This window comes from Lutra lutra, chromosome 4, assembly GCF_902655055.1.
Source record: "Lutra lutra chromosome 4, mLutLut1.2, whole genome shotgun sequence".
Lineage (NCBI taxonomy): Eukaryota > Metazoa > Chordata > Mammalia > Carnivora > Mustelidae > Lutra > Lutra lutra.
Window position 1 is genome coordinate 45,982,326 of NC_062281.1, and position 17,841 is coordinate 46,000,166.

Below are 17,841 nucleotides of genomic sequence, written 5' to 3' on the forward strand. Positions count from 1 at the left end.
ATCTTCTTCATAAGATTGTTACAGGGATTAAATAAAATTATGCCCAGCAGAGCATCTGTCATAGAGTAATCCTTGGGTCAGGTGATTTACAGTAATTACTGTAATATTTTCTTTTGAGACTGGACCTATTTTCTCACGGTCATAGAAGCCTCAGTGATGTACTAAGGAAAAAGACAATGCTTCTTGTTAACAGCAACAGATATATGTAAGTAAGCTCTCCCAACAAAAAGTGACCCCAATGTTATAAAAAATAACCTTTAATATGTAAGATATTCTCATCATAAGTAATAATCTCATTACCCACCCAGTTTACCCAAGCCAAAAACTAGGAATCTGACCCTCCTGCCCCAACCCGTAAGTACAGGATACCATTAAATACCTTCCTTTCTCTTAAACATTTTCAATTAATTACCAAGTCTTTGCTGATAATACATTCAAAAATATAAAAGTCAGTTTCTTATCTCTATTACCTTTGCCATGGATTTACTGAAGCTGTCCATAGCTCTAATCTGGAGGGTTTTGCTGTCCAGGTACCAGAGTATGGAGGCTTTAACTCAGGTAGAGATTCGGAAGTAGTGAGAAGTGATTTGATTTTGAAGACATTTTAACAAAGGAGCCAACAGGGACTACTAATGGAGTAGACACGGAGTTATTCAAGAAGGAGCAGAATCATGGATGCCTCTGAAGCTTTTGGTCGGAACCCCTGCTGAATAGTGCTACCATTTCCTGACTTGGGAAACACTACTGAACAAGCAGGCAGCTGGGTTAAGAGTGTGGCTTCAGATATGAGCATGGTAGGTATTCAGTATACATTTTTATAAATCAAGAAATTGTGTTCAGAAACTAACTCCTATGTAATTGTTCAAGTTGTGTGGCTTTGTTCTTGCCTTTTCTTTTACCTGCAATTACCTGTCCCCCATCTAACCTATACCTACTCAGATGAATTAGAGCTCAAGAGAGGCTTACTTAGCACCCGGGGGCAGAATTAGACTCCCTTCCTTTATGGTCCCATAGCAATTCAGTAATGTTTACGAAATACTAACAATAAATCAAGGATCATACTCATCACTAGGTATACAAAGGTATATAGTTCCTGGCCTTCAAAAGGCTTACAGTCTAATAGGGGGTAGGGAAACATACCCACAAACTATTCAGTACAACCTGATAAATGGTATTATATACAAAATGCTATGAAACTATAGAAACTATAGGTGGGTAGTCAGGCAAAGAAATTAATGTTTACTGAGTGTATATTTGTCGTGTGTATGGTACTCTGTGTTATTTCATTGAATCATCACAACAGCCCTTTAAGCCAAACATGGATCTTTAAGAACCTACCCAAAGTTAAACAGTTTGCACATGGCAGAACTAGTTTGCATATCAACCCCTGACTCTTAACCAACTGAGCCACCCAGGCATCCCTCAACCCCTGACTCTTAAGCCATTCTTGGCCAAACCAAACTCAGAGGGGGCTTCCCGGGAGAGATACACTTGGGCTGAAAGCAGAAGGATGAAGGTCATTCCCAGCAGAGAAAGCTGGGGCTTTCTGAGGGCTGGGGGAGTCAGAGGCTTTAGATATAATGGAGGGGGGGAGGCTGGGCAGGGGACACCACACTCAGTAGTTTCTGGATTTTATCCTGCAACAAACAGGTAACAAATAAAGAATTTTGAACAGAGAAGGGACAGTATCAGATTGACACTACAGAAAGATTATTCCAATATAGAATCTAGTATTGATTTATATCACAGCATTTATTAAGGTATAATTATTATGTAATTCATGTTTATCTCCCCTCTAGAATTTGAACATAAATTTAACTGAAGTTCATTCCATTCCTTGTAGTGTGTGTGTGTGTGTGTGTGTGTGTGTGTGTGTGTGCGTGCATACTGTGCTGACTTTAATTTAGCCTTATTTATTTAGTATCTCCAGTGCCTAACAAAGTGTCTGGCAAATAGGCACATTGCCTGGTCATAAATGAATGAATGGAAGAGAGAGAGATGGAAGAAGAGTAGGAGAGTGGAGACTAGAATTTAAGATTTCTAATTCCAAACCTTATACTATCATTTCTGTGCATAGTTCTCATTAGCCCTAATAAAACATTTAAAAAACAGTACAAATAATGACCAGTTGGGAAAAAAAAGTCAAAATATTTCTACTTTTAAAGGAATATACTGACCCACTGGTCATTTTGACATCATGAAGACACAGCCAACAAAATCCAGCATTGCAACAGGTTTGATATTAAGGAGAACCTTAGATACTGAAGGTATGACATACATTTCAGTTTTTCCCATTTCTCTAATTATTTTATTTAAAAACCATGAATAAAAATGAATTCAATTTCCTTAGTTTCAGGGTTGGAGTAAAAAACCCAAAGGGTGACTTAGGCATATAGGGCCAAGTCCAAGCACATCAGAGAAATTATATTAGGGTTATTGGTTTGCAAACAATAGGAAAAGCTGAATGACCACAGCAAAGATTGGGCAAGCACTAGGGCAGCTCTGAGGGTTCAGCAAGGTCCTCATGGGCAGAACATCTGGGCACTGCCAGGGGAACAGCTCAGCCTGTGGAAAGACCGATAATTCTACACTTCCACAGCGTAATCCCACTACAGAAGTGAGCCACAATACTCGAAGCGTCCTGAGCTAAATACTAGGGCTTTTATGTTAGAAGGGAAGCTGGATATAAATTGTATTTACTTGTTCCATGACCTTAAACAAGTTATCTATGTCTCAGGTTACTTATTGATAAAATTGGGATAATGGTATTATCCCATTACCATTCAGTGGGAGAGTGGGTGTGACGATGTGATCAATGGTCCCACCAAATAAGAATAAGCATCAGGATAAAAAATGAGAAAGGCGGGAGCACCTGGGTGGTGTAGTCAGTTAAGTGTCTGACTCTTGGTTTTGGCGTGGGGCGTGATCTTAGGTTTCTGAGATCAAGCTCCATGTTGGGAGGAGGCTCAGCTTGAGATTTTCTCCCCCTCTCTCTGCCTCTCCTGCACACGCACACACTCTCACTTTATCTATCTCAAATAAATAAATAAATCTTTTTAAAAAATGAAAACAGGTAATGCTGGGGGAGCCTGGGTGGCCCAGTCATTAAGCGTCTGCCTTCAGCTCAGGTCATGATCCCAGGACCCGCATGGGGCTCCCCTGCTTAGCGGGAGGCCTGCTTCTCCCTCTCCCACGCCCCTGCTGGTGTTCCCTCTCTCCCTTTGTCTTTCTCTGTCAAATAAATAAATAAAATCTTAAAAAAAAGAAAGAAAGAAAGAAAATAGGTAAAGCTGATGTAGCTTCTTAAGGACCAGACACCTTTCCAAGAAAATCTGTGTTATATCTTTTAATCATTCAACAAGCCTGGGAGAGAGGCATTGCTTTCATTTTGCTTTGTTTTGTTTTTGAGAGGCATTGTTTTTATTCCCATTTCACAGATGAGGAAGTCAAGTCACTTGCTCAGATCATGGAGAAAGAGAGGAACTGGGATCTGAACTCAGGACATCTGACTGCAAAGCCTAGCTTAACCACAGTGCCATATGCTTCCCACATCTAGATGGAGAAGAGGAGATGACTCACTGTAGAACAGAAAGGGAAAGAACGCTGGGCTGCTAACCTATAAATCCAGATCACAGACGGCACTTACAGTAGAGGTCCCGTTTCAGGTAGACAGTTTGCTCTATAAACAGCAGGATCTGCTATCAGAGCGGGCTCGGACTTCTGAGCCTTGGGCTGCTGCCCATGGCATTTGTGTCACTGGCTCAGTAACTCGAACAGAAATTCTCTGTTTCTAGGACAGCTGATTAGCCCAGTGATGTAAAGATAAGAATTTTCACAGTTTTCTGCTTTTGGCAGAAAAGCAACACATTTATGAGAATGAAACTGCTTTATATTTTAGAAAAAAAAAAAAACATTCTGTGGAAATAGAAAATTTGTTTGTCCTTATTTTGTTAAAAAAAAATTATTCCAGTCAGAACTTGCACTCACGGGCTCCCACGCACCCTAATGCTTGATGAGCCACTTCTTCCAGGGTCATTGTTAGGGCACGAGATTTTTTTTCAACAAATAGCTCTTAATAGACTTCGCATTGACTTTCAAGCCAGTAGGTGTGTAGCTGAAGTGTGTGCACGCTTGCATACGCCCGAGAATAAACACGAGTACAGTGCTGCATGGGACCCCTACCGCTCGGAAACCAGTTACTTGATGCTCAGTTAGACAAATGTTCCCAAAACATTTTGAGAAAATAGTGAGGAATTATGAAATAAAAATCAGCCTTATGCCAATAATCCTGATTTCCAGAGCCCAGTTTTTAGTCTTTTAATCCTCATCTCGGGCTAGGATCCCCCAATAAAAAGACCAACGAGGCTATGGCATCCTGTGTGGGGCTGGTGATGTTGGACCAAGTAGCTCACGTCAAAGGACGGCCTTGTGACCAAGATGAAGGAAATACAGACCTCTGGGGGGTACTCTGAAAGTTTTCCTGTCTTCAGGGAAAATACTCCCAACTACCAAACCTGTGTTTCATGCCTCTACCTGAGGTCATATTTATACATGTTAATCGAATAAACCAAACCTTGGGCAACCACAGAGTCAGAATTGGCTCTGACCAATTCTCACTTCATCTATTAGCACAGGTTATATAATGATCCAATGAAGTCTTCAAAATATTCCCAAACACAGATTCAACATCAACCGTTCTTACATTCGTGTTTTTAGTTTTATTTTTTAAAGATTTTATTTATTTATTTGAGAGAGAGAGAGTTGGGGGAGAGGGAGAGGAAAGAGAAAAACCCAAGAAGACTCTGTGCTGAGTGCAGAGCCCAACACAGGGCTCAATCTCACAGCCCTGAAGTCATGACCTGAGCCCACATCAAGAGTCAGACGTTTAACCAACTGAGCCACCCAGGAGCCCCTGTATTAGTATTTTTAATGCCAGATGTAGTTTGTTCCAATTTTAAGATTATTTTTTCTATTTCTGAAAAATGCCACCAAAATTCTGCTAAAAGGGAATACAATGAATCTCTAGATTGCTTGGGGTAATATAACATTTTAACAGTATTAAGTCTTCTATTCCACTAGCAACAGACTCTCTTTCCATTTATATCTTTTTCAATATCTCTCATTAATGTCTTTCATTAATGTCTGTACAAGTTTTTCATCATGTTGGTGAAATTTATTTCTAGTGTTTCATTCTTTTTTGATGCAACTGTAAATAAGATTGTTTTCCCAATTTCTTTTTCTGATAGCTCATTGTCAGTATATAAAAATGCAGCAGATTTTTGTATATTGCTTTTGTACACTGAAACTTTACTGAATTTATTCATTAGTTCTAACACTGTTTTCAATGGAAACTTTAGGTTTTTAGCTAATACTATTAATTAATAAACAACAAATAAATTACAACAAGGCTTAGTTTGATTAACTGACCTGTAACACTGTGTTTCTTCTTCAGTTCTCAGTATCAGACTGTTGGTCATGCACCTCGTACAAGTGGATTTCCAAGTATTTATTGAACACCAATGTTGTGATAGGCATTTTTTAAATTTAAATTCCATTAGCCAATTTATAGTATATCATTAGTTTCAGATGTAGTGTCCAATAATTCATCAGTTACCTATAACACTCAGGGCTCATCACATCACGTGCCCTCCCTAACATCCATCAGCCTGTTACCCTATCCCTCACCCATCACCCCTCCAGCAACCCTTAGTTTGTTTTCTAGAGTTGAGTCTCTCATAGTTTTTTTCCCTCTCTGATGACTTCCCATTCAGTTTTCCCTCCCTTCCCCTAAGGTCCCTGCCCTGTTTCTTATATTCCTCCTATGAGTAAAAACATGATAATTGTCTTTCCCGACAGGCATGTTGATCACCATGGTGGGCCTGGTGTTATGCGAAATAAGCACATCCTCTGTCCTCATAGATTTTATAATGTACAGGCTGCTGGAATAGATTAAAAAGCCACTGAGAAGAACTATGATCAGTTCTTACAGAGATCAGTCATTGATTGGGATTAAAAGAGCCACCCATACAGCCTACCTATTTGCTGGTCAAGAATGACAGCAGAGTGGGGAGCCTGAGTGGCTTAGTTGGTTAAGTGTCTGCCTTCAGCTCAGGTCATGACCTCAGGATCCTGGGATCCAGCCCCTCATTTCATCAGGATCCCGCTCAGCGAGGAGTCTGCTTCTCCCTCTCCTTCTGCCCCTGTTCTCTCTCATGCCTTTTCTCTCCCTCTAATAAATAAATAAAATCTTAAGAAAAAAAAAAAAAAAGAATGACAGCAGATCTTAGCAAGGCCACATTGGCAAAAGCAGTCAACGGTGTTATTAATTACTATGAGCCTTTTCATTTTGCCTTTTTGTAAAATTAATTTTTTTTTTGCAAATTTTACAAATACCCATGTATCATTTCCACTTTCATTCTACCTGCATGTATATAAGCTTTCTCAGGAGTTTTGCATTTTTAGGCTTACTTCTGGGCTCTTTAGATCAAAGCACTCTTCTAATCTATCCTGTTCTGAGGTCTGTCTTTATGTCTAGGATCCTAGCCTATGATTTTAGAAAAACAACCAAAACCAAATGAATCTAAGACCCATTATTGTAGGTGATTGCTATGATGTACTTTTTTTCCCCACCCACGTCTCCTGCAGCTCCTCTCATGTCAGATAGATCCCAGAAGCTAAATCTACACTCTGGTAAGCTAAGTATCATACTGCTTATGACCCCTTATTCCCGCTGTTACTCCATCACCAATTATGCCATCCATAAGGGATTCTGTCACGCGAGGGTCTGTTATCCAGAGACACGTAAATGTAACAGCTGTTTATTTGCAAATACAGAATGGAATGAACACATGGTTCAGAAAGATGGTTTTTTTTTTTTTATGCTAGTATCTTCTCATTTACATTAGATTATCCACTATACCTTTTCCTTTTTTCAATTCTGCATGTATGGTAAATAGTCTTTTTCCCACTAAACACTGAAACAGAAATGACTGGAATGTCACCAAGTGTTTCCAATAGCCAAGGCATCACAACCCCACAACAAGCAGGTGTAAGTTGCTACTATGCACCATGCACTTCCCTGGGGACTTTACATCTGTTATGTCATTGATTATTCATAATAACCCCATGACATACATAGATGCTATGATTTCTATTCTGTAGATGAGAGAGCTGAGGGAGAAGAGTTTGTTACTTAGCCAAAGTCACAGAGCTACTAGGTGCATAGCTGGAATTTAAACCCAGACATGCCTATCTCTGCCCTCCCCTCACTTTACACTGAGAATGAGGGAGAAGAGTAAAGCAGCATGAAAGGCAGGGAAAGACTAGATAGATGGAAAGGAGACGGGTCATGGAGGAAAATGTCACTAACCATTGTTAATTCATTAAGGGAACATCCATTGAGCCCTATACTGACTGGACATAGTATCCCTCCCTACAACAAGTTCCTTGCCAAGTACGACAAGTTCCTTGCCCTTGGCTTCAGGAAGTAGAATCGCCAGTAAACAACCGTGGTCCTCACAAAAGGAAATAATAATCAGTACCAGCCACAGTGCAGAGAGCCCAGACAGAGGGCGGGGCCCTACAAGGGGAGATGGGGAAGGCTATTCAGACATGGTACATTTTGAGCAGGACACAAGCAGTACACAGGAGTTCTCAAGCTGGCTAACAGTGGAAGGTAGAGCAGGTGGCAGTCCAAGCAAGGACACCACAGAGCTGTGACAGATGGAGTGACGCTCTGAGAATCCCTAGTGCTCCAGAGAGATGCAGAAGAGGATACACCATGAAGATAAGGGCAGAAAGGCAGGTGGCTTTGACGGCACATTAAGAACAGGCATTAGGGGACGCCTGGGTGGCTCAGTTGGTTAAGCCGCTGCCTTCGGCTCAGGTCATGTTCCCAGCGTCCTGGGATCAAGTCCCACATCAGGCTCCTTGTTCTGTGGGGAGCCTGCTTCTCCCTCTGCCTCTGCCTGTGCTTGCGCGCGCTCTCTCTCTGACAAATAAATAAATAAAATCTTAAAAAAAAAAAAAAAAAGAACAGGCATTAGGACACAGAATGAGGAGACAAGAGGTATCATATGCAGGAAGGAGGCAGGTTAAAAAAAACTTGGGATGGAATAGGCCCACACAGGGTTCCTAGTCCAAGGGACCATTCTTTTTAACATATGAGGTTATCATAAACTGCAGTAAATCATGAATTTGGTTTTTCAGGTGCTTTTTATTAGGACTATGGATTATGATAGTAGGTCACCAAAAGAAGCAAGTTTTGATGGCGAGAAGAGTAAGATAATACACAAAGGTAATAATGACCCTCAATCACACTTTGGGGTTCTAGGAAAGGAAGGCATAGCCTGAGAAAACTAGGAGCTTCGGTAAAGAGAGAGAAAAGGCATCCCTGAACTAGAAATGGCTGCTGAAATCCGAGGCAGGTAGCATGGAGCCAAATGGACTATTCAGTCATGTTTTGGGCATCACTGGGTTTGGATGTCAGGCACAAGGTCAACAAGTAGGACAAGGAGACAAAATGATAGCATTATTACATCTGTCTTAAAAATTGGTCAAGTGATTTTGGTGAAAAAAAGAAAACTCTCTTGAATTGATAATATATTAACCCCTGTAACACGGTTTGAGAAAACACTCTGAAGGACAGGCACAGTTAAATATTACCAGCATTTGGGCCAGTGTTTTTTGCTCCTTGGAGTTATATATTTTCTGTTGTGGGAAAAGCTATATAGTGCCAATCAAGATTTTCTTGATCTGGCTGCTTAAGGGCTCATAGACCACAAAACATGTTTTTAAAAGTGTCAGATCTGGACTCTGCCTGTAATCCTTCCCCACAGATAAGCAATCTGATTTCAAGAAAAGGAAAGAAGTGTCTCCTAAATTTGTCAAGAAAGTCCTGTCAAGACTATAGCTCTATGGTGTACTTGTACTATAGCAGCAAAATACACTCTCTGCTTCAGTATCTATGGAACACAATTTGTACTGGGTAAGAGTCAAAAGATATTGCTTATGACAGCTTATAATTGGACTTTGTGCAGGCATCATTGAAATTGTAATGCCTCTGACAGAATAATTTTTTTCTTCTAGTTTCTCTTACTTCTCTGTCTCTATAGATGATCAGTCCTGCGACATACACTTCAAATGCGAGAGCAATGGCTGAGAACCATGGAGTGAAGGTAAGTATGGCAACACATGCTTCCAGGTAGCCACCTTCAAGTGCAACAGCAGCCCCCAAGGCCACCGTGAAATTCAGCGTGGACAGCCTAGACTTTGGTGCCACACAGACCCAGGGTTCCAGCCTCAGATCTCTATCTTATTAACCCTAAGAAATAACCCAAAGCACTTGGCCCAGTGCCTGGCACACAGTAGACACTCAATGAATAGAAGCTGTTATTACTTTAATATTAAAGCATAAAAAGGAAAAGCTGGAGTTATGACAGCTGCTCACTTCAAAGGCATAAATTCCATCTTCCTGTCAAACCTAAGTACCTCTTTCAACTTCTCATGAATATCTGGAGCCATAAACATGCCTAAAACCCTTATTAGTACCAGAGGCTGACATTTTATGTATCAATTTCTTGGGCTGTCCTCTCTCTTCCACAGTATTCTTTAGAAGGTGATGTAAAAGGTAAGAGATCAATAAGTAGAAACTGCAGATTTTTGGTCTTACCATTTTTATCTGCTCTCCTCAGTATCTGAAAGAGAAAAGAGAAAACTTTTATTACCATTTTTTTACATTTGCAGTGAACATTATACTCACACATAATTTGCCCATAAGTAAATAAAAGAAATTCCAATATTTATTTATTTATTTACTTATTTATTTATTTATTTGTCAGAGGGAGAGAGAGGGAGAGCTAGAGACAGAGAGACAGAGTATACACAGGCTGAGGAAGCAGCAGGCACAAGGAGAAGTAGTCTCTCCCCTGAGCAAAGCCTCTGTGGGACTCAATCCCAGGACCTTGGGGTCATGACCTGAGCCAAAGGAAAATGCTCAAAAGACTGAACCACCCAGGCGTCCCATGGAAATTCCAATTTTAAATAAAGGTTTCAAAATTGAGATATTTCCTTATAATAGTGAGAAACTGAAAACAACCTAAATGTCTTTGAACAAGTGAATGGACAAAAAACCTGTGGCACATCCATACAGTGAATACTACTGGGCAATAAAGAGGAATGGGCTTTTGATACACACAATAACTTGGATAGACTGCTAAGTAATGATGTTGAGTAAAAATCTAGATACAAAAAAAGTACCTGCTATAGATTCCATTTATATGAAATTCTAGAAAATGCAAACAAATCTACAGTGACAGAAAGATTAAGGGGTTGCATACAAATGAGCAGGGAGGGCATTATAAAAAGACACAAGAAAACTTTTTGGAGTGGTAAATATATTTATTATCTCGATTATGGTAATGGTCTCATAGGCATATACATATGTAAAAACTCATCAAATTTTCACTTTAAATATGTGCAATTTAATGTAAGTCAGTCATAGCTCAATAAACTGGGAATAAATAGGAACAAAAAATAAGAAATTATGGATAGAGCTCATGCACCTACATTAAATCTTACTTTACTTCTCTGCATTAATTGTATTATCTTTGGTGGCTAAGACCTGCTTGGCCATCAGCTATCTTGGATAATGAGTTCAAAATGTTTTTCTGGGCAACGAGTCTTTTCTCTCCTCTTGGCCCACGAGCTCAAGGACTGGACAGAGCACTCGGACCTGGCAAACAAGGTGTCATATCGCTCTGGCCACAGTGACTCCTCAGGCAGAAGCACAGGAAGGTCATGGCTTTCCTTTAATTATCAAGACAGACACATTTTCTTGGGGATGACTCTGCACCTGAGAAGATACAGGTAAGAAGCTGCTGTCCTCCCTTCTGTTATTATATCCATTATGGGTTGAACCGCGTTGCCTCAAAACAAACATGGAAGTCCTAACCCCTAGTAACCGTGAAGGTGACCTTGTTGAAAAATAGTCTTTGCTGATGTAACCAAATTAAGATATGATTACCAGATTGGGGTGGGCCCTACATCCAAAGACTGGTGACTTTATAAGGAAGTGAGATTCAGAGAAGAAAAGACAGAGGAGACCATATGATAATGGAGGCAGATATCAGTGTGATGCTGCTACAAGCCAAGGAACGTGAAGGACTGGCCACTGTGAGAAGCTAAGAGACAGGCATCAAGCAGATTCTCCCCAGCAGCCTTTCAAGGGAGTGAGGCCCTACCTTGATGGCACCCATGTAGCCCCCAGAACTGACAGAACACATCTGGTTGTGGAAGGCACCCCCTGCGCAGGACACTTACGGCAGCCATAGGAAACCAATACAACATATAACCTGAATGGAACCAGCCATCAAGAAACCAGTGTCCATCAGGAGACTGAAGGAAGTGGATCCCAGTGACACTCTCTGAGCTTCTGGTCAAGCCATCCTGAAAAGATGATCTCCACTTTTTATTGCAGGAGTCAATAAATTATTGTTTTAAATCTTAAGATAGTTTGGGTTATTTTTCTTTCTGTTAACAACAATCAAGTTAGCCCTAGCTGACAGTATAGATGGACAGAAAAAAAAAAAAAAATCTGGAAAATACAACACACAGCTATGTTATATATAGTACCAAAGAAAATGTCCCTTTATCATATTGGAAAGATAACCTTGAATCACATGAAAGGGATATTTGAGGATCATTTTTCTGAGCAATGTACGGTTATGTTAAGTAACCAGAGCTACTCTTAAATTTAGGTCATCACTTCTTGGTGGGCAGCTTGAAACATGAGCAATAGTTTTTACTCCCAAAGTTTTACGGCTCTCTACTATACAAACATTATTCTTTTTCCTTCTGTTGACTTTACAAAGATGAAGTATGCTTAAATCTAATCATTATTATAATGTGTTTATTATAAGATATGAATATGATTAATAAAAATCTCACCAATGAGAAATTTCCAACAAAAGATATGTATCATCCTGACTTGTGTGCATAAGTTGGTGCCCCTTTATCAACTAAATTTATTTAGTTATTGTTAGAAAACTTTCAGTCATAAGAGCTTCTATGTTTAGAGGAGAATGAGACACAAATTCTTTTTAGTCCACAGAGGTAATTTCCAGTGGGGGTTTTGGGAATTCATCTACCATTCCCAGCTTCCCCCTCTCCTTTGAAACTATGAAGCCCCAGCTGAAAGGGAGACATAAAACACAGCCTAATTCTTACCTTTAATATGCCCTAAGATTCTATTTCAAGGTCTTTTGGGTCCTTATGAGTAACAAGAAGAGGAATAACCATACACCAGAGACTCGGACCCCTGACTTCCAACTGCCTTAAATAGTATCCAGCCTCCTAGCAATGAAATTAAGACAGTAGCTTTCTTTATTAATTAAGACAGTAGATTAATTAATTAATTAAGACAGTAGACAGTTCTTTGTAGTTAAATATGAACAGGACTGTTCCTGCTGCAAACTTTGCCTCTGAGCCCACAGACTAATAAAAAATGTACTGCAGATGAAAACTGAGCTCATCACATTATGCCTTCATAGTCATCTTACCAATTAGCACCACAGGATAGATCGTAAATAGATATAAATATTATGGTCACCATTAAAACTCAAATGCACAGGTTTTGCTGTGTTTTTGCAACAATTTAAGATTTATCAAATAGCATCCTTTACCCCCAAAGCTATTCTTTGATGGTCTTCATTGAAATTCCTCATTTCTCATCTGAAGTTATTGAAGGCAGGTGTTAAAAGGCAAATGTTATCTCGGAGGCCTAAAAAACTGACAGTCACTATTTACTGAACTAATATTTGCTAAGTGCTCCCTACTCTGTACCAGGTTAAAATTAAGTAATGAGATGTGCCAGTCAGCCTCCTGAGAAATGGGGATAGAGGGCAGGGTAGTTGGCACTCATCCAGAACACGGAGTGGCTTCCAGAAGGGAAGACCTGCTAGGTAAACCATAGAGAGCAGACCTTGACCTCCAGGAGGCAGTTTTGCTACCACTCTGCTAGTTGCCATGAAAAGGATGCAGGGGAGTGGGCACTAAATGAGGAATGGAGAAAAGGTATGCGCATACATTTTTATCTTCTTAATCTTGCCTAGAATAGGCCTTGTGTGAGCAGTTCTACATGTATTATAACATTAAAAACAAGTTTCTCTTATTTCTGCAGATTCTTAAAATTAGGAGTGGTATCTGCCTGGCCAATTAGGGTAGACGATGAGAGGGTTACCTGCCATTCTCCCAACGGAACAATCTCACTCAAATTATCTAGTGCATGCTAGGCAAGATAGGAGGTATGTGGCTCTAACAGACTTCGGTCACAGAACCATTATACCTGGAAAATGGTTTCTTTTGTTCCTTTTTTTTTTTCTTTTTTAAGATTTTATTTATTTGAGAGAGAGAGAGAGCATGAGAAGGCGTAGGGTCAGAGGGAGATGCAGACTCCCCACTGAGCAGGGACCCAATGCAGGACTCGATCCCAGGACTCCAGGATCATGACCTGAGCTAAAGGTAGTTGCTGAACCAACTGAGCCACCCAGGCACCCCTGGAAAATGGTTTCTGCCCTGACAGTGCCCGTCCATCTCATGTCTTCTACAGATGAGTATACATGCATATGTTCAGACCTTCAGAATTCAGTATCTTTGCCAAGCAAAGTTGTCTCTTGTTTTCACCAAGTCCCTGACCATCCGGGCACTGTGCCTTTTGTTCAGGGTTCATGGGCGTGCATACTTGGTTGGGGGAAGGAAGAGAAGACAAACAGTAAAATCATCTCTTGCCTTCAGAACCTCCCAGGCGCCACTTCTGCCTCTAGTCAAATGAGGAAGGGCCACTGCCCTTCCAGCTAAAAACCAAAACTGTTTGAGAGAAGACAGTGGCATCAAGTGGTGACGTTGTAACCAACTTCACATTTTTCGTGCTTGGTTTTTCTCCCGTTGCACAGGAGCAGAGCTGATGAATGTAAAGATTCAGGAGAGGGGCCACATGCTATACAGACTAGGATTCTAAAGTTTATTCTTTGTTATCTGAGATGAACTAACCTGGGAAAGGAGAAGGTGCAGGTATTAAGACGGAAAAAAACCGTCTTGGTCCTGGACTTTGCACATTGCTGCAAAGGAAACCCAGTGCAGTCCCTCTCCTGCCGGCGGCAGGTGGGCTGGAGTGCATGCCCTTGCTTTGCTACTGACACTGAGTGTTCTAAGCCCCCCAGGAGGCATTCAAGAGTATTGATGATGAACGGAGATATCATTCTGTCATTTTTCAAGACAGAAAATAATATACACCAGATTCATAATGGAACAGTGTCTGTATTAATTTGTGGATTTGGCTACTGCTACTTAGGCATTCAAAAGGGAACACTGATGTAGCAATAATAGTTCCAATTTATATAGCACATTTCCCTTTTCTTCTAAGTTTTCTTATCCTATGAACTCTCACTTAATACAACAACCTCTAGAATTAAGTACCATAGTCATCACTGTTGCTCATTTGGACATAAGGAAAATCAAGCAAAAGCCAATAGTTACGGTAAGTCTTTCCCTGATTTCTTATCTATGGTTTCTTTCTTACCAGCTGGACATGCCTAGTCATGTCATCAACAGTATCCTCAAAAGCAGTTCAGATCATTTCTCAGAGGACTGATTATTACAGCAGCATTGGAATACAAGCACTGGAAATCAAAGTTTTCCTCAAATTTGGAAATTAGTCTGTGTGATGCAGAAAGCCCTAATGGGTTTCATTCCTCTTCCTTTTTGGAATAGGGGATATCTATTTTCTTATTATAATCTGAATGGAATTCAAAAAGCAATCTTTTTTAGCACTGCTACTAGAATATATTAAAACAAATCAAATAAATTATGTATTTATAGTTCACATTTTATTTTTGCTAAAAGCAATATGATCCAGAAATGAATAATTCAAAAATCCCCAAGTAAATCCTTTTTCATGTCATATATTTCACCAGAGTGGTAGATTTTTCACAAAATATCTCAAAGAAAAGTGTAAACAAAATCTTTCCTATTCGACATAAAATCCAGTGGCAGGTTTTTTCTTTTATAGACACTAACATTGTACTGGCAAACAAGCATGTCAACACCTCTCATGTGAAATCAGTTTTATATTTTTATTTTTAAAATCTAGAAATAGATAGAAGAGGGTAAGGGTATCCTATTCATAGAGTACATGTTCCTTCAGGACGGGGACCTGATGCTATTTATTTACAGAGCTTGAGACCAATCGTGTAGATACAATAATAAATAAGATTTTAATTTCCTCGTTTTTCTTTTTTTTCTTTTTGAATAGCAGCTTGAACAGTTGGGCCAAGATTAGTGTGTATGTCAAAGAGGATGACCTTCATTTATACAGTTCAATCCTTCCATCTCTACAGTATCACCAGGATTTGTTCACTGCTTTAAGAAAGTCACAGAGGAGCACTTGATATCCTTGGGGGACGAGTGAAGATCAGGCCAGAATGAATGGAGGGCTCTCTTGCCTTCTCTGAATCAACTTTCCGGGAGCTTAGCCATTGACCTCATAACAGACATGAGTTACTGGGACCCTGAAGAGTCCTTTCTCAGGGGTGCTGTGTGCCCCCTTCTCCCAGCAAGGTTTCCTCAAGGGCTTTTTGGCCCGGAATGGGAATCAGATTGTTTCAGTGGGAAGATGGCCTGCCAGGAAAGCCTGGATCTCCAACTAGAACTGCATGGTAATGAGGGGAGGAAGCTGCCAGAAGACACAGCTGAGCCTTACCTACAACATTTGCCTTAGACCAGATATAACTATTAATACGGTTTTCTCTCCCAATTAAAAAAATCCTAGCTAATCCATTCAAAATAAACTTGGGAGGGCTCCTCACCCCATCCCCCTTATCTTCATGACATCTGCTTCACCATTATGATGCTGCTAAACTGATTCCCTCACATTTTCATCTCTCCACAAATAAATGTACTTTAATTTTATATATAGCTGGATTTTCATAAGATATGATCCCAGGGAAGGGTAGAGGAAAGAACACGCAAGCACTCCCCAATACCTTTTGCCAATTTTCTCTCGCACTTAAATGAGAAGGGGCCAGAATTGTCCCCACTGAGCCAGCAACTACCTCCAGGGGACAGCATAAATGTGACAATTGAGGGGCAGAGGGAGCAGGAGCTGAGAGACAGGAAAACCGTGAATCCTAACAGCAGAGAAAAGAGCTGGGCAACAAGGTGAAATAAATAAATAAATGACCAGAAAATGCAGAAAGGGACAGTAAAGCAAAAATTGAGAAATAAATAAGAAACAAAACTGCTGTAAAAGTAAAAACCGCAGCGTGAGGGCAGAAAAATGGAAAAAAGAAAACCAAGAATGAGAAGGAACCATCACCATCTCAGAAAATAAGGAAGGGACTCAATCCCGAAAGGAGGGGTGGGGGAGAGGCCCAAAGGAAGAACAGTCAAAAGGTAGAATTGATGAATGGTAATTGAAACTTGGAGAGGTATAGGGAAGGAGAGTAACAGGAGAGAAAAAGGGGGGAAACAGGAGGTGGCAATGAAAAAAGTATCATCATGAAGGAGGTGTAAAACAGGAAAACAAGTGTGTTTGCAAAGTAATTGTTCTCTGTGGGGCTTGGGGAGGGTGGCGTGGCATCACAATCTCTGTTTCCCCCATCGCCTTTGAGCTTCAGGGAGACAGGGGCTGCAAACAAGGCACATCAGAAAGGAGTTGAGTTAATGTTCCCTCCTGCCATTAGTCCCCTTTAAAATGCTCTCTTCAGCTGAATGGAGACCGTTGTAGTTACACATCGAGTCCCCAATGAAACTCACGTCGTTGGAAAATTTAACTTCTGCCGTTCATTCAGGGTTGTTAAGCCCCGAGCTGCAGGTGCGGTGCAACCCTTTCTACAAGTTGAATGAGAGTCATTTCTCCCGCATTTGCTCAATGCGTTTACAGGGGGTTGGGGAAGCAGGGTAGGTGGTAGTTCTCGCTGGCGTTCTGGGGACAAAACAGCTGATCAGCTGCTGAGCAGCGCCTGGACCCACCGCCCTCCTCCCGGGGAAAAGGAAAGATGCAGGGGGACCAACGACCCAACTCCTGCGCCCTGGACTTACGTCGAGGAAGATCGACATGCCCTTGGACAGCTGCAGGGCAGAGCTGAGCTCTTCCGAGGAGTTGTTGGAGGACGGCGACGTCTCCCGGGAGTCCTCCATCCTTCCGAGCCCTGGCGGCGGCGGGCGGAGCGGGACTGGGCGGCCGCACAGTCTCGGGCAAGGGCGCGGCCGCAGTGCTGCGGGGCTCCGGCTCCCGGGCGGGCGTTCGCTCCCGCGCGCCTCCCCGGCGTCTCTCTCCGCTCGCTCCCCCTCCCGGCTCTGGCCTCCGCGCTCCCACGCGCTCTCGCTCGCGCCTCCCCCTTCCCCTGGCTGCTGGCGCGGGATCCGTCTCCTACCAGCACTTAGCAACCGCTGCGCCCCTCGCGGGGAGCGGAGTCTGACCCCCGCACTGACATTGGCCGCCGCCCGAGACGACCCCGGAGCCCCCGCCCAACCCTCACGCCCCCAGCCGGGAGGTGGCAGACCCAGACCGGTACCGACGCGAGGGTGTGTGTCCTGAGAGCCAAGGCGCGAAGTCAAGGCGCCCCCGAGCCTACCCCCACGGGGGAAACCATTCGAGTTAAGAGAGATTCGAACTGATTTTGCCAACTTTGCTTTTCGTCCATGCGGACCTGTCTGCCCCACCCTCCACAAAGTGGGTGGGTCTAACAGCCACCACAATTAGTAGGGGTCTGGATTGGCGTAGGCATTAAATCATTAAGTTTTGGAATCTTGGAGCCCTGGGTTTCAAACCTGCCTCAGTTCCTC

General features: G+C 41.7%; 1 protein-coding gene across 1 annotated transcript in view; it reads right to left on the reverse strand.

Moving 5' to 3' along the window:
- NECAB1 (N-terminal EF-hand calcium binding protein 1) overlaps window positions 1–17,493 on the reverse strand; it is a 206,340-nt gene extending 188,847 nt beyond the window's left edge. Inside the window, exons 1-2 of the mRNA XM_047728083.1 lie at window positions 17,095–17,493; window positions 9,671–9,695 (exon numbers count right to left, since the gene is read on the reverse strand). Of these exons, the coding sequence (XP_047584039.1) occupies window positions 9,671–9,695; window positions 17,095–17,193 (124 nt within the window). The 5' untranslated portion in view covers window positions 17,194–17,493. The remainder of the gene's footprint in view (window positions 1–9,670; window positions 9,696–17,094) is intronic.
- Between the last annotated feature and the right edge of the window lie 348 nt (window positions 17,494–17,841).